At 32.8% G+C, this 20,383-nt stretch overlaps 1 protein-coding gene across 1 annotated transcript in view; it reads right to left on the bottom strand.

Annotated features, from left to right (window-relative positions):
• LOC129217032 (tachykinin-like peptides receptor 99D) overlaps nt 1-14,384 on the bottom strand; it is a 73,082-nt gene extending 58,698 nt beyond the window's left edge. Inside the window, 2 exon segments of the mRNA XM_054851266.1 lie at nt 13,629-13,853; nt 13,856-14,384. Coding sequence (XP_054707241.1) covers nt 13,629-13,853; nt 13,856-14,350 — 720 coding nt within the window. The 5' untranslated portion in view covers nt 14,351-14,384.
• Nucleotides 14,385-20,383: the final 5,999 nt, after the last annotated feature.

Genomic DNA, 20,383 nt, shown 5'->3' with positions numbered 1-20,383 from the left:
TGGCTGCAGCAAAGCAAGCCGAAACGTCTGGAATTTCTACTCCAATTAGACCACGGCCAATAAGCCCGGAAATGTTATCTCCTCATATTAAACCCATTGTTTCGAAAATTCGTTGCCTAACAACAGCAATATTAAAAGTAATCATAATGTAAATTTTGAATCAAGGCCTCTCTGGAGCAAGCATGACATTGCTTTCTTAGGAATTGCATCCTCATCTTTATACATAAAGGGCTAATCTCTGTCCGTATGTCCGGGGTAAACTTCAAAACTACTGGACGGATTTTAACCATTTTTTCACCATAGATACTACATAATCGGGGAACAACTTAAACTATAATTTATTGCTAAAATACTTAGTTTAAGAACGTCGTGATCGAAAACAGTAAATGTCATGTAATTTCCACATCAAATGATTAAAGATTAAACCCATTGTTTCGAAAATTCGTTGCCTAACAACAGCAACATTAAAAGTAAACATAATGTAAATTTTGAATCAAGGCTTCACTGGAGCAAACATGAGTCTAAAGTCATTTAAACATTTGGAAAGTCACTTTTTGCACGCTTAGGTAAACATAGTAGAGAGCATTTTATCTTTTCTTTCTTTTTTTTGTGTGTGTGTACTATTTAAGTAAATAAAGAGCGCAGTTTTTTTTAAAGATCTTTGTTTTTGTTAGATATATTTTGGAAATTCTTCAAATTTTTATATGCTTCACTTTGCGCTTTCGTTTCTAAATGAATACTCTTTCGTTCTTTATACTTATTGCTGTTTTACTTTTATGGGTAAGGATGAAGCTCAATTTTTAATGACGTCAAAGCGGTGTGTTTTGAGTTCTTTCAGTTAAAACAGAAAACAAAAGAAAGTAGCGATTGTTTCTCACAATTATTACTGACCCAGGCAACGCCGGGTATTTTTGCTAGTTCAACATAAAACTTCAATTATCTTCGCAGCAACGATTAAAATACAGTATTTAAAATATAACACAAAAGTTTCTACGCCGCAGTCAAAAAGAAAGAGCAAATATTTTAGTTGATTTTCGTGTAAAATTATATTAATCTTTTAATAAATTTCATTTTTTTAATGATTTTTTTCTATCATAAATAAAATTAAAACAATAATTTCATATTTCTTAGATGCATTTGAAACAGAAAAAACATCTACTAAGAATATTTGAGCGGAAAATGCATTCCACGCTTTTGAATACATATTTTATGTTTTATCTTGAATAGGATGTTCTTTGGTACGCAGAGACGATCCCAAAGATATTTGCACCGAACAAAGAGCACATGCATATATACAATCTATTTGAATGAAAATATTTCTTCAGTTTTGCTGGGGGGGGGGGGGGGGAGCGATCAGACACGTATGCTGACAACACATATTTCTCTCATTTTAAACGCCTGCTTTAATATTTTAAAAGACCTTTTCCATTTTTTTCTTTTTCTTTCAAAGCGCTTAAGCCATACTATATGCACTTTTTTTTTTTGTATAATAAAAAATACGCTTACATGGCAAAGATATTTGAATTTATAAGATTTACTTTCACGAGTTTATTTATTTCTAATGAAACAGTTGTTGATATCTTTTTTAGGAAACAAGATTGTTTTCAAAAAACAAAAACATTTAAGTCACCAATTAAAGTGAAGTCGAGTTCCACCAAATCTTAATTAATGAAACGTAATTGAATAACAACAACATAATACTTCTCAAACAATAAGAGAAATAAAAATCAGCTCAGAAGCCATGATTGAATGGAACATCAGAATTATTATGGCTAAAAAATTATTCTGAGTCATTATTTCTTTAAGATTCTCCATGGTATTGAATTAATTAAAACAAACTGACTCAATAGCACTAGATGAAAACGAAAGAATAATCCGCTCGTTATTTTCTTCAGGAAAGTTAATAGAATTAGGTTGATAAATTTTTCTGGAGGAATTCAGGGAACTATCTGACTTGTTGCATAGTTTCAGACAAAAAAATTGCAGAGGAACAGTCTGAAATAAAATTAGTGTCGAAAATTTAATTACAGTTTGTGTTTTTCTCTTTCCCTGGAGTAAATGAAAGGGTTCATACAAATTTTGTTGGATGTGACATCAATTGGACGTTTTAGTTGATGATTTAATAACAATTTGATCTCTTTCAGTAGATGGAGTTGTATTTGGCCCTAAGTAAAGATAAGCGATGTCAGGTGTTTATTTATTTTTAGATCAAATAGATTTAGTCCAGTATCATCAACAGGGAATGATGATACTGGACAATGTGATGGGAAGTCATGGGAGGTCACTGTGACCTCCCAAAAATTTCCTTATTCGACAAATTTTGTCTGACGATTCGGCAAAATTATCATCATTTGGTAAAATCATTTACTTGTATTTTTAACAAATTAGTTCTGACAATGCTGTTTGAGATTCATTAGACATTTTTTACAATATAAGATCAATACAATGGTGTTAATTGCCTTGAGGAACAAATGTATACAATCAATTATTCAGTCGACAGTGATGCAGTGAAATAGTTAATAAATTTTGCAGTTTTCTACATTTTGGTAAAAATAGTTCATACAATGTAATCAGAAGTGTTCAATAGTGCTAGAAGGAACTATAGAATACCGAGGTATTGGCTCTGTCTGGAGTTGCAAAAATATGGTGCAATATATCTTGTTAAAGTTTCATTCCATTTTCGGATTTGTGCTACATTTATTAAACAAATTTATTGCTTGTAATAAAAGTAATGTGTGACTAAAACATCCCATTGGATTATTGTTTTGTACAAGCGAGTTAAAATACAGATTTAAAGTTTCTGTGGTATCACGATGGCCATTTACAAAACCCCTCTTTTACCTGAAATTTTCTATTAACCAAAGAGGCCCGATCCCAACCACTTCCGTTAATCTAGATTCCACTGTACTATCCACACATTCATTACACAGCAAAACATTAGAAATCTATTTTTAACTACTACAACTTCCTTTAAACAAAAGTTTTACCTAATTTTCTTGTGTGCATTCAATTAGTCATCACTCTGCTGAATATTCTTTTGGAATTTTTTCGCAAGCACGTCATTCATTGCATAAACCATTCTTGGTATTGGTATTTATACTATGATAACTTCATTTTCACGTGTGTTGTTCCGTTATCAGAAAGCATCTGCCTTCATTATACATATGAATATCGCAGATTAACTCTCTCAGCGGAGTGTTAACCTAATGAATAACTCTGGCCCTGTCATTTGCGCATTCAACAAAAGATGCTTCAGTAGAATTGGAATATTGACTACAATATTAACTGAGACTAGTGAAAGAGAATCACAATGAAGTCACAAAGTGTCCATTTGCAATGAAAAACAGTCCTACATATAAAATCTAACTTTCTTCATTTACAGTACCTAAATAGAAAAATAATTACAGGGCATATCCAACGTTGTTTAGCAGAAATAAATAGATTACTGAATACACGTGTTTCGGAGTTTCCAGGAATCCCTTTTTACCCGACTGCGCGTGCGCGACGCAAAGGAGGGTAATGTGTTTATCAGTCTATGTATGTATGTCCTTTTCTATGTGGCGTTCTACAGGCTAAACGCCTTGGCCAATTTTGGTAATTCTTACGTCAACTGATTTGTCTTAGCCTTGGGAGTGTCACTAAACACATGATGTGTGTTTAGTGACACTCCCAAGGTTGTTGTTGTGCTCACCAACACAACCAGAGGTTGTGTTGGTGAGCTTTTTGCACTGATGAAGAGGCTCCATTGTAGCCTTGAAATAGCTATATGCTGTATTTTCTCGAATATTTGTGCTTTATTTACGTTGTTTTTTCACCTTAACTAATTATAGTAGTTTAGGCCACCGCAAGTTACTTAATAAACCTCACGGTACAAACTCTCTCAATGAAATGACAAGTTTGCGAAATGTACCGTCTTAGAATCATAATAACTAAGTCAATGAAAATTAACTAAAAAGTGTAAAATAAAAAAATATTAAATAAAAACAAAAAACCCGACTGCGTAAAAACCAAAAAAACTGGAAAGAAAAATGTATAAGCCCAGTAGTTTAGAATGTATTAAGTACTACTGAATAACTACACCGTTGAAATATTTTTATAACCGTACACAGATAAGACAAATCATAAATTCAAAAGCAGAATAGAAGGATCAACAATTGGGGCCCAATCCTTTCTGATTCAAGGAACCCTGTAAAATTTGAATCAGGGGCCCCGACTGCTGATCCTTCTATTCTGCTTTTGAATTTATGATTTGTCTTATCTGTGTACGGTTATAAAACTATTTCAACGGTGTAGTTATTCAGTAGTACTTAATACATTCTAAACTACTGGGCTTATACATTTTTCTTTTCAGTTTTTTTGGTTTTTACGCAGTCGGGTTTTTTGTTTTTATTTAATAATTTTTCAATTCAAAGTTTAGAGCTTTTAGATGTAGATGAATCAGTTTATTTGTGCTAAATACCGTTGGATATTTCCTGTTTTTTCTCAGCACAAACGTATTTATTTATTTCTGGAAAAATAATGTTCTGTGAACACTAGGAATGTTTTTTCTTTTGCACTTGTTCATGCACAAAAATGCAAGCATATCTAATTCGGTGTGAAGTTTTCTCCTCTAGGAGGAAGTGATTAGTTAATAAGTTTTGGTAAACGTTTATGGTTTTAGGCTACGCAATATTACAGATATTCTTCGTATTCTACTTTTAAAATAAGAAAACCACGAGGTTATTTCATCAGATACTGCTTCGTTTCACTCTATTATCATGAGAATCCAGTTTTTTTTAATTATTTAAATATTCAACGGAAAAAGTTTATATATTTAAATTTATTTCCCTGAAAACAAAAAAGCGGCAGAAGGAACCTTATTCTTCTTGGACAAAGCGCGTGACCTTGCAATATTAAGATCGTGAAAAACCCCACCAGAAAATTACAGCTCCCGACGGAAGATTTCTGCTCACGCTGATTGTTAGACAAAATTTTTCCGAGGAGGCACAGAGAAAAGAATCAAAGTTTTTGATATTAAGTAAGGGATGTGTCAGAGTTAGAATACGAAAGAAACCGTGAAATGTTTCATCTGAGGTAGTGCTCTTAACTATCAAAGCTGATGCTCATTTTTTTTCTCTAAGCAGTCATTGCCTAGTAGTGATCCCCTTGAAAACAACATCGAGAATTTCATGATTTGTAATGCTATTTTTACTTGTCCCTGGTTGATCAATTCTACTTAAGGAACAAGACAGAAACCGCAAATCGTATAGTCTTGAAGCAGTAAGTGAAGGATGGGTCACTGTTTGTCAAACGCCACATTTCGCGAAATCTTGAGCACTATCAAAACGGGTAATAAACTTGATACTTTCTTTACTCGTCAAAACTGCGTAATGTTTGTTGAAAATTGTTCTACGGTTTTTCATGGTTTCTACAAAAGATTTTACTTTGTTATTTTTTTCCTTTGCCTAACCGACCTTTTATCAGCTGGTTAAGCTTCTAAAAATACTTGAAATGAATAATCATCATTGAAAAAAAAAAAAAACATATCTTTGCTTCCAAAGCTTTGATGGGACAAACAGTAATTGAATGGATACAGTATTTATGCAAAGCATGGTACTAGCTGTCCTTGAAGCAAATGAAAAACTTGTTACATCGGTGCAGAGTCGCATACTCAGATTAGCTCAGAAAAACCGAAAATCATCGTAGTATTGACAGCCTGGAATTTATATTCAAGACCAGGCATAATTTATAATTCTTTTATAAGTCTTTTTAGCTTGTTGGATAAAAAATAACTATGAGTTTCGCTATAGATACAATTTTAATATTTTTGATTTTTAACTGAACGTAAATATGTTTAAAAACTTTGATGCACCAGTTCTGCATCAAACGTTCTCTTTCTCAATGTTCGCATGAACTAGTCGCATTGTTTGAAATTTTTCATTTTATATTTTGCACTTCCGTCGCACTCACGAGCATATTTTAGATATGCACTTCATTATAAGACATAAACTCGCGATTTTTTGGTTCTTTAAGCCGATTTTAATAGCACTTTGCAAATGAGAGGATTAGTTTAATGCTAGGGATGTAAAGCTTTTCAGATAGCTAAGTAATTACTAATGTCTTGGGCAGAATGGAAACGGAATCTCTGCAACAAAGGTGATTAAAATTGTGCGGAGTACTATGCATAATTCAAGAGGTAACATGATTATTTTTGAATAGCAAGTCACATTATATACTAACTTTCACAACTCGGCAAATAAAGTTTGAATGGGAGTATAATATTTGTTTCAATAGGATATTTCGACGCAAACTGATGCGACTTTGTTGAGCTAAATATCAGGTTTACTATAATTATTTTGGTTTTATTTACAAAGTTAATCAAATCGAGCAAAAAAATCGAACAATACAAACAAATTGAAAAGAACTTTGAAAAATTAATTTATTAATTGCGCATAATTCAGACCAGTATTTAATTTTGAATAATTACTGGAACTTGACTAATAAAAATCCTATTTTATGTCAAATTGAAAAATAAATAGTTTTGGTACTACATGATGGGCTACTATGTTTTTGTTTCTTATCACCATAGGATGATGACTTACGTACTGCAGCGCAAATAATCAGTGGCGGATCTAGCCGATCATTTTGGGAGGGGTCATCCGAAAATTTTGAACCATCTCCCCAGAAATTTTATTAAAATGAGGTTTTAAAAACTCAATTTTCGGCTATCTTTAGACACGTTAGGTGAGGAGGATGGATTTACGAATCTCCCTCGAAAATGTTTCAAAATAGAAATTTCCGAGTATTTTTTAAAATTAGGGTCCTAAAAACACATTTTAGGTTATTTTTGATGATGCAAGAAGAAAGGTCAGGGTTTGGGTGCTGACCCTAAAATATTTTTTGAAAATGAAGCTTAGAAACCAAAATATTCTGCCATTATATGTTGAGAAATCAGGAGAGAGGGTGTTTGCTCTTCTAGCTCTTCTGTGGCCGAGCCAAAAAATTCACCTTTAGACATTGTTTGCTGACATTAAAGGGAGATTGAGAGTCCTTGTAATTTCCCCTTCTTGGAAATATTTTGCCACTGAGGTTCTTAAAATCCAATTTTAAGCTGTTTTTAAACGTATTAGGGGAAGGGATGGAAAATTCGTTAACTCATTCAAATACCTCATTTTAAAGCTATCATCACAATATTAACCGTGGTGGTGGGTGCTATCGGAAATCATTTGTAATTGAAGCCCCAAAAAAGGTCATTTAAGCCATTTTAGACAAGTTAATGGATAAGGGATGGGAAAGCTATTGTTTGTTGAAAAATTTTCCAAATTAAAATCCTAACTTGCAATTTTTGCTTAGCTTTCGTGGTATTTGTGGAGGAGCATGGGAGAAGGAGAGTCTCTCCCAGAAAAGTTTCGAAATTAAAGCATTAAAAATGCAAAGTTAGGCATTCTTTGCTTTTGTCAACAGTTGGTGTACTCTGAGGATATAGGTATTTTGAGATTGAAGTTTCAAAAGTTGGAATCAAGAAATAATATAATACATATATACTATCAATACAGCTTAAGTTTTTGAAAAAAGACAAATTTTACCTTATTTGTCCCTTATTTTAGCCTTTTTGAGGTTTATCCGCGGCACTTGAGGCGCCGAATTCCGCGAATAATCGGGAATTCACGGTATTTGATTTCGACTGTAAGTTGCTTTCAGAGCTTTTATTTAATCGAAAAAGATTTAGTAGTTATTGAGTCTTGTGGAGATAAAGCTTTCATGCGGATATACGACCCGAATAGTTAACTAAATAAGCACCAAACTCAGCAAAACTGCTCAGTACAACTGTTTTAAGGCTTAATATGAACACTTTTATCAGTTTAGAAAACAATACTGAACTCCCGATGTTAAGTATTAATCATAAAATTTAATGCTTTTTATGGACTTATTCTAACGACTAATAACTAGTAGAACCGACAAAAGGATTTTCAATAGCCAAAAGATTGAAGCATGTGTTAAAGTAAACTTTTCTAAAGAGAAACTATGGCGAGGTTACGGTATCGTATATTCTATTGACTTAATCATTCACTCAACAATCATTTGAATGATCATAAAAACCTAACCATAACCACGTGTCATTAACCGACCCTTTATGACAAGAAACTGTATTAATAGCAATAAAGAAACACTTTTAAATGCACTAAAAACAAATAAAATGTTTACTTTCGTGATCTGTATCTTAAAAACTAGGACTACTCAATTTTTATGGTGATCTTCGTTTCTTGCGAGACAAAATTTTTAGCCGGATGCATTTTCGGTGTTGGGTAGTGTAATTAAAAATATTTTTTTTTTAAATGCGTTAAAACGCACAAATAGCTAAAAGAATTGTATACTTGTGTTTTGGAGTTACAAGGAACCCTCTGTTCTATTCAAAAATAAAAGAAAAAAAAAACGATTAAGGGAGCAGGACATTTTACACAACCGTTATTCAATTTATTTTTATATAAAAGCTTTTTTTCATTGAAGAGTGAGCTTCTGGTTACCTGGAAATTTGTGCAAGGAATTTTTATTGCTATTTGTGCAATTTCAACGTTAAAAGAAATACATTCAAATAAATGCTTATTTATTTCTATTGGCAAAACAAGTTTCTGAAAAACATCTCGCTTTTGCAAAATTAAAGAGTCGCAAATCATCGCCACACACTGAGCTACGCTATTAAAAGAAGCGTAATGCAATGATAGTATTTGTATTAGACAATAGAGTGTGCGATAGGGCAGATATAATGAAATACAAGCGAACGATGCTTTTTTAGCAGAAAATAATTTAACTAAATTTCACTGGATTATAGAGTTTTCGGAATTATTTGACGATCTGTCTTGAGTTTAGGTCAGAATTGAGTTTCATTTCCTTAGAAATGATTGTTCCACTTTTTTAAACTGTCGTACAAACTTCGAACACCTTCTATCACTTGCGGTTTTTGCAGGATTTAAATTGTGCAAAATCTAAGTGGTACAGAAATTCATTCCTGCATACATCAGCATTTTTATGATTCTAAAACGAAAATAGAAGGGTTTCGAATATTGTTTTAAGTTATAAAGTAATTGCCCACAATTTTCATAAGTTAAAAACATATGTATAACTTATAAATTTTAGTTTAGCTCTTACAAGATTTTTTTTCGATGTAAATATGTTTAATGAATTTGAAGTAAGGACATTAAATAGAAGGAAGCAAAAATTAGTTGAAAGTTTTATTGTATGTTTTGTTATGGACTAGCTCCGTTTTCAAAATTTGTTTCCCTTCAGACTTTTGGCGGTACTTTTTGTGTTAGGAAGCTATAATTTCAAAACAAAGCAATTAAAATACTGAAGAAATAATTTCATTGGTCAATTTTTATGGCAACTTTTATTTTAAATTTGCAGTAAGTTCGTAAGATTCAAAATTGCTCAGAGATTAGAAGTAACTGTTAGCCTCATGTAAGACATCTGAATTACGCGTGGGAAAACGTTAACAAACCTTTTACCTTGACGCTTGAAGTCCTTAATCGCAGAGAAATTTGATGTATTTGTTTTAAGGTTTGTGAAGTCAATTTTTTTTAGCTTTTAGATACAAAAATGTGTGACAAGAAATATCGGCACTCAATATTTGTACTGCATTAATAATACTTTCGTGTCTCATGCCCTGATTTATATAAGTGTTGAAGAAAAAAAAATCTGTGAAACAAATGCTCACATTTTTTCAATTTGTATGTCAGCTTGCAGTTTAACTTGACAATACATTCGAGTAGTAGTAAACTATTTTTCGGAGCACATGAGTTTTTTCCGCTTTGGGAGCTCATTAAAATTTTTACAACAAAGCAAATGGTCTCTTTTTTCTTTTATGACGCAAACATTAATACATAAAATCAATTAAAACATTTTAATTGAATTCTAAATGTTTGGCGTTTCTTTAAAACTTGTGTACTATAGGTACTATAAGTTAATAATTTAACTTGCAATTCTCGGAGAGCGTTGCGCTTAGTATTGCATCAAATTTATATTTAATGATGCGAAAAGAGATGCTTAATTTTAAAATATCAGTGGGATTACGGAGAGAAACAAATAAATTTTGAACATAAGTTTTTAGCTTCTGATAGGACGTAATTATTTTCATGGGTTTGCATGCCAATGCTAGTTTTTTAAGTAGTTATTTCCTGGACACATAATGATTACTTGGGTACTTGAACTTAAACTACTGTTTCAAGCAAATGGCCTAATTAAACTTTCGTTCTCGTTAAATATCTTTCAGTTGAATTAATATATTCAATTTGGTAATAAACATTTTGAGTTATTTCATTCAAGCAGTGATGAAATCTTTACTAATAATAAAGCTGAAAGTCTCTCTGTCCGGATGTCTGGATGTCTGGATGTCTGTGACGCGCATAGCGCATTGACCGTTCGGCCGATTTTCATGAAATTTGGCACAAAGTTAGTTTGTAGCATGGGGGTGTGCACCTCGAAGCGATTTTTCGAAAATTCGATGTGGTTCTTTTTTTATTCCAATTTTAAGAAAAAAACTATCATAAATTACGAAATTATCATAATGTGGAACCGTAACATGGGCACAAGCCAATTGGCGAGATACGAAATTATCATAACGTGGAACTGTAACGTCGGTACAAGCCAATTGGCGAGAAAAAACACCATACATTATTTGTAAATATACAGGCAAACCAAAAGACCTTTAATTTTTCTATTACGGGCGAAGCCGTGCGGGTGCCACTAGTAACTAATAACTAAACTAATTTTTGCAGAAAATAATATTGTCTAGTTTTGTGACAAGCAATCAAACTGTGCGTTATTACATCATAGCTATCAAATTTATAAGTTGCAATATTTATTATACTTATAAATAACACTATACCTACAACACTAATATATAAACACACTATACATAAAATTATAAACACACTATATCTACATATAATTCGTGCGTTATTTTGATGAAAAACTAAAAAATGAAAATATATAATATCTTATATTTTGTAAGTAGTACGGATTCTGAGAAAGTTCGTCGTAATAGCCAAATGTAATTTCCAATAAGTGATGAGATTTTAAAAATTTTGTTGAAATTCAGTTTGTTTACCCCGGAAAACTCTTTAAAGCTAAAAAAATCGTCCGTCAAGGTATGACGGGGGAAAATTGCTTCTACATTTGAACGAAGCAATGACCAGTTTGCTGATACTTTGATAGTTGAAATTTTAACCCATGTTCCAGTGGATTAACCCTTAATTCCAGTAGATAGCGTTCATTGTTGACCACTTTTTCGTTTCTTCATTCTCCTAAAATGACAGTCTTACCAGTAAAACGGTTAAGTAACCGGATCCAGTTCAGCCTTGTCAAAATAAAGCATTTCTCTGCATGCGAACCAGTGCCAAAAAATATTATCATATTACCATGCTATGGATCGAGTTTCATTGTTGATGACGTCAGAAGCGTTACTCGATCAGTGAGTTCACTATTATATATATGAGGATTCAGTGGAGTATGATATAAAAAAATAAACATTGAAGGACTCCGCAAATAATATTATGTCAGTTCGTCTGTGTTGCATTTTTTAAAATTTCATTAAAGAATTTTTTTCTTCTTCAGAAAACACGTGACATGGACATTCACTGGAATGCATATCTTTTCAGTTACTGACGAAAAAAGTGGCGTGACTTTCCCCTTCGCAGTTTTTAACTATGCAAGAAATTTAATTAGATGTTTATAAATTTTAGAACTTCGAAATTCAATTCAATTTTTTTTACAACTCAGAAAAAGTGTGTCGCGTGAAATGTGCCCAAAATGTATATAATATACCTTATGATCAGAAGTTAAAGATATTAATGGTTAATAAATATATCCATTATATACGAGCAAGTTAATTTGATGGAATATTAGGATTCAATATATCATGTGAACACCGTATTGCATCGTTTCCGTGGTAACATTACTTTATTCAAAGCACGTTAATATTTCTGCATTGAATAATTTATTCGAGAGCAATATATTAGAAACTGTTGAAAAATCTTTTAATCTATACAAATTGACCGGCAGAGTCAAACTATCCGTTTTGTTTTGCTATATTTTCTCAGTTTAATACAGATGATCATTGTATAAAAGGTATACCTTGCATTGTAAAAATAATAACTAATAACGATAACAATAAACGTAAGAAGTTAGTTGATAAAATTATCTTTGTCATGTACAAGATGTTGAGTTCTATTTTCTACCTAATTTGCGTTACACAGCTAAGCAAATAAAAATTGACATGTTCGCTGTAAAAAAAAAAAAAAATGTTTAGCCTTACTCCGTAAACACAGTGGCAGCATTGTGTAACCTTATTAAGGGGGTTAGCTTCCTCCATAGTAATGGAGTAACTTAACTGATAAAACTGGTGTAACCTATGAGTGTTACACCAGTTTTATCAGTTAAGTTACACCATTGCTATACAGGCAGCTAAGCTGCCACCGCTTTTACGGAGTAAGGTTAAACATTTTCCTTACAGTGTCAAACACATGTAATGATACTTTCTGTGTGATATGTAAATACACAAAATTAGGTGGTTAATATATATACAGATTGTCCCCGTTAAAACCGCGTGACTTCTTTTTTTTTAACCGTTAGTCTTAGATACATACTTCCAAGGGGAAAAATGGTCAAAGTGAGATGCAGAGATAAGATACTATAAGTTAGAAGCAATAAAATGTGTTCTAAAAAAGGTACGAAACTATCTTTTTATCGAGTCACCAAGTCCCTAAAGTTACATTTTGGAACATCACAAGCATAAATAGACAATAATAACTAAATAAAGAAAAATAGTACCACAAATATTCACTTCTTTTTTTTACAAGGTTTATCGAACGGCTTAATATACAGGGTGTCTCAGTTAAATGTTTTAGAACTCCTTAGAGGGGTAGGATTGTCCCTGAAGACTCGAAATCCTACTACAATGCGGGGTAGCAAATGCTTTCCTGAGTCCGGAAATTTGAGATATGATAGGAGTATTCCAGATTGTTCGGAGTTCCATACGCCGAAGATGTGAGGTGTGCATTGTAGTCGGTGGAAAAACTTCGAACACTTATTTTGACCCATTCTCCTGCTGCTTTTTTGCCTGTATTGTTAAAAAGATTTTTCACTTACGGTCTCTTTTCTTTATAACGCTTCGGTGTACATCACAGCTTCAGGAAAGCATTTCCGACTTCGCAGTGCTACATGATTTCAAGTCGTTAGGATGCACGCTACCTTTCTTAAATGTTCTGAAACGTTTAACTAACACACCCTGTATTTATATTTTCCCAAATTGAACGTGCTTGTAAAGTGTCTTTTAAGTATCATGTTGTAACATTTCTTTTTATTTTTCAAAAGCAGTAAAAGGGATTAATATGTACTTTTTTTTTGCTTCAATAATTACAATAATACGTGTTCTTTTAGTAAAGCGAGATATTCTTAACTCAAACCTTAACCTTTCATCAAATTTTGAGATTTTTTGCAACTGGAAGTATGTACTTGGACTAACGGTTGTGAAAATTGAGGTCTGGCAGGTTAAACGGCAACATGCTGTATACATAAATGTAGCAAGCTTTAAAAAATAGAAAATGAGTGAGTAAAAACAAATTTAAAATCAACAATGAAGAATAGATTCTTACTTTTTTCTTGTTCTTTAGAATCACGTCATCTCTGATTCCTTCTCTATTCCCTGGTGTTTTGGTGTCTTTAAGTTTCAGTCCAATGCGAATATACATCATAGAAATCAAACTCAAAGGAACGAAATACTGCAGACATACAAGGGCATGGTTGTAAATGTTCCAGATGGGTGTCGGTATGCCTACATTGTGGCAAAACGGCTTGGAGAAGTTGCCAGTATCGGTATCATAATAAGTGTCACTCGCAGAGCAATGGCATACGGCATGCCAGAGATTCCACTGAAGATCCATATGCATACTATAATCCATTTTGCACTCACTTTTGAGGTTTTGGCCTTTAGTGGATAGATGACGGCTCGATACCGATCCAGTGCAATAGCAGCCAAAGAAAACACACTTACGTTGACAGAAAGTACTTGAACAAAAGGACAGAAGGCACACATAAAGGGAGGGAGTACCCATCTCTGGAGCAGGGCAGCTTGAAATTGGAATGGTATGCAGAAGAGCCCGATGACAATATCTGCTACAGCTAAATTGGCAATGAAGTAGTTTGTGACGGTCCGCATTCTGCGACTTATGGCCACTATGAGGAGGACGCAAAAGTTTCCAACGATTGCTGTAAGGGATATCATACCATAGCAGCAGGATAAAAGGATTATCAACACTATGGGAACTTCGTATAGATTATCTGCTGATGAAATGTCGTTATCTATTAAGATACTCATTGAACGATCTTTTGGAAGAGTGGAGTTGAAAAAGTTCTGCTTGACGTCACTATAGGATTCCATGCTGCCAAGAACAGGTAATAGTGCTAAATCGCAAATAAACAGTATAATAAAGCAATGAGATAGTTTTCACAGCACATCACAGTTAAATTCCATGCCTTTTATCACGTGTACCGGAACCTAATGCAGATTTGAAATTAAAAGTTTCCTCCCTAAATGTCCAATTCCTCCAGAAAACTTTTGCTCATATGGCAAAAAACTGTCCATCTCTTTAAAAGCACTGCCAAGGAATTCCGCGAATACAGACATGAATGAGAATTGACTTTGGTCCATAAGCTACTATTTTAAAAATTTTAACTTCTTTAGTTGGAAATTTTTAAAAAGAGCTAAAAAACTTTTATTGCAGTGAAAACATTTTGCTGCTGGGAAGATGTGCGTTTAAGTATTTAGAGCAACGTTTCTCAAAGCTAGCATGTTATCAGTCTCTATAGTTCGTTTTAAAATTACTGAAATATCACTTGCCTTTAGTATTATAGTATTACATATTAACGCAAAGAATCTTTCAAGGAAGAAACAACTGTTTTGCAGGAAAATGCATGTTTTGCCACACAGGGGATTATTCTTAAGATTTGTTCCTTTGTCTTACTTTTAAAACGACATTTATAGTGGTATCAGAGTTACTTCATAGTCTTAGAATTATTATAAGAATGTACTTTCATCTTATTGCATACTGTTACAAAAGTTCCGATTTATTTAGAATTTTCCAATAAGGACAAAAAATGTGTAATGCATTTAATTGTTCTTATTTTATAATTATGTGCTACGAAAAAGAAATAAAGAACATTATTTCCCTATTAAAAATATATCATAAACATCCATTTCACATTCCTTTTCAAAACTGAAACCTAAGAATAAGATACTGCGTTTAAATTATTTTCTTACAATGTCAAAGTTCAATTTGAAAAATGTTACCGGTGTAAAGGTTATCGTTGAATAAAAAATAGAAACTTTGAATTTGTCTTCAACATTTCTTTCTTCCTCATTTTCCTATCAATGTTTCAAAGCAAAATTTTACCCGGTTAAAATCTTACTTATCTTCCTTATATTTATTTCGTTCATTGGCACTTTCCATTCATGAATTGAATGACCTTTCAATCATAGATTTTTGTCTATTTCAAATTAAAAAGTGTTTTAGAATAAAATAAAAATGTAGTTTTACCGCACATGACATTAAATGCAATAGAAATTGACGACGATTTGTATATTACTCTCAGTTATGCTTAACATATAGTTTTAAATTTGAAGCTTCGTTCTTCTTTTAGCTCTCAGGAAAGTTATGATTCCTATTTTTGTACGACTGGTCCCTGTAAGTGTGATTTAAAGCTTCAAATTTGATTAAAATGTCTCCACATTATTCAGTCTATATAATGACTATGAAAAATACAACGAAAAATACTACAAAGAGATGTTAATATATCAGCATTATATCAACTGATGCATTTAGTAAAACATAAAGTAAATCTAAAATTTCTCCGCTAATTGTTTTCTTGCTAGTTTAATTCCCTCTTATTTTAGCAGAAATAAGCACCGCAGATGGAAAAATTCCTCAAAGTCCAGTGAAACAAAATAATTAATAACTCTTACTCATTCAGGAAAAACGTATAACATTTTCTATTATTCGTGAAAGAAAATTATGTTCTAGGTATCCACAAAGAATTTTTGACAAAACTAACTTAAAAAGTTAACAGTGAATTAAGATAAACAATATCTCTTACCGATTCATGAAAAAGTATCACATTTTCCATTATCCTTGAAACAAAATTATATTCCATATATTCACAGTGAACTTTTGATAAAACTTTTGAAATAGTAAAAAAGAAAAGAAATTATTTCATATGATGCATTTTTCGTTTAGTTTCTCCAAGCAATTTTTCAAAATATTATCTTATATCTCCTGTTCAGGAAAATGCAAAGATAATTTGCTACAGTTCCTTAACCTCTTCCTAATTTAGGAGTTACGCAAAGATTCCCGAACTTCCACACACCGCGCTCTTCTCTGGAAACATTGCGAAAGTGCCCATTTCTTGATGTGACTGAGGCGCTACTGTCGGTGAAAATCAATACACTGTTGAAAAGGAGATAAGTTTTCCAATCTTCGGATGCTCTTTATAACATATCACAAAACTTTTCTTCCCACTAAAAACCAAAAATACTTACGTTAAGACACCTGTTTTAAAGTTAAGTTTATGCAAAGTAGTTAGTAAAATTCATCGAATTAATTGCTTACATTTTGAATTGCGTTTGGTTGACTGTTGTGTTTTAAAGAACGGCTACCGGTACAGCTTCAAACTATGTTTAAAATTTTTGACACATCTTTGCGGAGATACTTTGTTCAAAACTTTTGTATTATTCATTTTTGGAAGGAATCCGAGATCATTAATGCTTTACATCAACTGTTTTTTGGCAAGCATGGATAAGAATTTAAGCTTTATTTATGTTTTAACTTTTGGCAAGTTTTGAAAATATAGTAAGTTTAATACCGCCATTTTTAAAGGAATTACAATAATAATAACAATAATAACTCATCAGAAAGTTACTAAATCAACAAATGAAATACAAAGATAAAAGTTTTTCAACTTATATGTATGGCTCAGCCACAACTCAATGTATTTAAAAACATTATATATTTAAAAATATTCTAAATATACTTGAGAATTTTAAATGCAAATAAAAATAGGGGGGGGGGATTTAGGGACCAATTTGATGAAAAATGGACCTATATGGACTTAGAACTACATTAAAAGCTGTGTAATGCTTTCTGCGAATCAGTATCTTTTTCTTTTTTCAATGTAACAGTCCCTTCTAAACTCGCTTTCCTTCGATGACCGCCTTCAGTTTTGCTCACCTTCGTACTTTGAGAAGTGTATCATGCTTATCTGTTGCAATTTACTTTGCACATCCTCATATACATAATAACTAATGATCGAGAGACGCGCGTGTTTCAACAAAGAAACTCGCGCCACGGCATGATAATATGTTTCGGTAATGTTTAACATGCAGGGAAAGGCTTTATTGTGACACGGCTCAACTCGATCCGGTAACTTAGCTGTTTTACTGGTACCGTAAAATGGTCCAACTATGGGCCATTTTTCGATGTTTTCAATGAAAATTCCGTATACATCTTTGATTTAAAAATTTGAGGACATTCGAAATGGTAGTTATACATCTCGTCTTTCAAATGAAATATTTAAAAAAAAATCTAAGTTGTAAAGAAGAGGAAGGATAATTTTTCCCCCGTGGCCCATCGTTGTACCCCTACGGAATACAACTATGGGCCATCTCATTTTAACCTGGGAAACACATTGAAAACTTGATCTGGCCTGTTGTTGTCGGAGGCTACAATTTGCCCTCTGCTTGAAAATGCATCAAGATTTTTTTAGTAAATCATTTCATCATTTACCTTTTTTTAAATATTTTTTATGGTTTAATCATAACTTGTAGTCTTGAGTGATTAATAAAGTTCAACATGGTAAATGTTGGTAACGTTCTTTATTGTATACCTAGATTTAGAAACATTTGAAAACTGGAAAAATAGTATCTATACTTAGGTATACTATACTTACTATACTAGGTCTCTATACTTAAGTCTCAGAAAATACGTAGGTCTGACAATTTTTAAACGAGATCAACAAAAATTTTAAAAACCGAAATTTTAAATTACATTTCACATTCCAAATTTCATCAAAGTAAATATTTTTAAAAAATTATCTCAGTTTGTATTTGGTCCGGAATTCGGTCAGCACCTCCTGCAAAACCTCTTGTGAATACGAGCGATGGGTTGACCCCAAGCTTTTTTTTGTCTTTTCTTGACATTCTTTACAATAAATAACACAAAATATGACGAAAGCATCTTTACAGAGAATAAAATGAAGATTCAAGCCACTAAAAACCGCAAAAAATAGGTGGCCCATTGTTGTACCCCAACATTCCCATTTCCGATCAATGTTGAGAGCTTGTGAAAACTATGAAACATTTTAAGTCAACAAGCGGCTTAATTCATAACTGACAAAATAGTAAAGCAAATCTAAACTTAACAAATATTAGAAAACAGCATAAGTGGTCTGCTCAAAGGAGACTTTTGGCTCTTTCACGATTAAGTCTAATCACGCATTAAAAACGACTAATTTTTCTAAGGTACAGTCGACTTCCGCTACAACGCGATCCGACTTACGCGAAATGGCTATAACGCGATTTTTTCAACAGTAAAGAATTTTTAAGCTCGCTCGAATTCCTCGCCCGCAACATGAAAATTTTCGGAAGGGAACCACGGCGTGTAAGTTTTTTTTCGTGAATGGAAGTTCATCCCTTTAGCATCATTGAGAGCAGAAGTACCCACACCGTACTGGTCTTTTGTCGCTTATACAAAAATAACTACTTCTCATTTTCCATTATTTTTTTTTTCATTCTAAATGCGAAAGTTAATGAAATATAACGACACCTAAGAGCGCTGTTTCATCTAAAGTTGGTGAAGATAGAAAGAAAAACAGAACGTTTCTGACAATTACAGAAAGCGTAAAGCTTCTAGATAAGCTGAAGCTGAACCAAAATATGCTTCGAAGGGTAGCACAACAATTAGGTATGACGGTATGAGTAAATCTCCCATACGTACAATTAAAAGTCAAGAAAAGGAAATCCATAAAAGTTCACCGAGTAATAGTATCCAAGCAAAATGCAAAAATTATGAAAATGGAAGCTGCTCTTTATTGTAAATTAAAGAAACCAGGAAGAGGGGTAATGCCATAGATGGAAACTTAATAAAAGAACCAATGAAGCAACTGTATTAAAAAATATATTAGAATAACGGTTTGATTACGCAGCATAAATCATCATCATTTTCACTTTTTTTGAGTTACAAATATCATTACTGAATCAACTGTACAGTACAACTATAGGGCCTTTGTTTTCCTTACTACGTTCCGTACGTATGGTACTGGTTTATTTTATTTATTTATTTCCATTAATCATTGTTTTTGTGCATCATAGCTGTATTTTATGTTGAATAAAACATTTTTTTAAAAAAAATACAAATAAAAATTCAGTTCTTTATGTAATAAACAGTAATGTATAGTTAAGAAAAGGTTTTTAACTGTTTAAGGTGGTGTTTACAAGTGTCTAAAATGATTGGTTATGTTTATAAAAGTTTTTACACATACCCTTTTCCAGAACGCGAAATTTCGACTTACGCGAGGGGTCCCTCGCGTAAGTCGGGACGCGACTCTATACAATAACAATGGCAATCTCTGATCTAGCGTCTTTAGCTACCTAAACGTTTACACTACCTGGTGAATTTTTTTGGAGCTCGTAAGTTCAAAAAAGGGGCCACTAGGGAGCAAAACCATCACCATGGCAACAGTGCCCCATTGTTGCCCCCCTTGGCACAAAGTTGTAACATTTTACGATAAGACACTCATTTCAGGGGAATGAAGAAACGAAAAAATCGTCAACAATGAACGCTACCTATCGGAGTTTTGGGTTAATCCACTGGAAGTAGGGTTATAATTTCAACAATCAAAATATCCCAAACAGGCAATGGCTTCTTTCAAATGTAGAAGTTATACCTTGACGGGCGATTTTCTAGTTTAAAAAGAACCACACAGTGAGTAACATTTACTACTTCCGATACTAGTTGTCACAATATTTTCCCCCTTTGTCTTGTAAGCTTACGATAAGTCATCAAGATGCTTTCCCATGTCAGTGTTTTGCCTTATATTAACTTGGAACTGCAGTGAAGGTTTATTCTTCCTTTCACTTATACTCTGAGAATAGTAATGAACCCTGTCACTTCGGGAGATCAGATAAGAAGCTTTTCTAAATAACATGGAAAAGTATGACAAAGGAAAGGAAATTTAATACCAACAATTGAATGGGTCTCCCGAAGAAGAGCATATGTTACAGTGGAAGAAAGGCATACATTATACTTGATCTTCATTAATATTTAGTCCTTCCTGTCCTAGAAGAAGGGCATGCACTACA

The sequence above is a fragment of the Uloborus diversus genome, chromosome 2, assembly GCF_026930045.1.
Source record: "Uloborus diversus isolate 005 chromosome 2, Udiv.v.3.1, whole genome shotgun sequence".
NCBI lineage: Eukaryota > Metazoa > Arthropoda > Arachnida > Araneae > Uloboridae > Uloborus > Uloborus diversus.
Note: the sequence above shows the minus strand (reverse complement) of the source record. Positions and strands in the feature narration are given on the sequence as shown.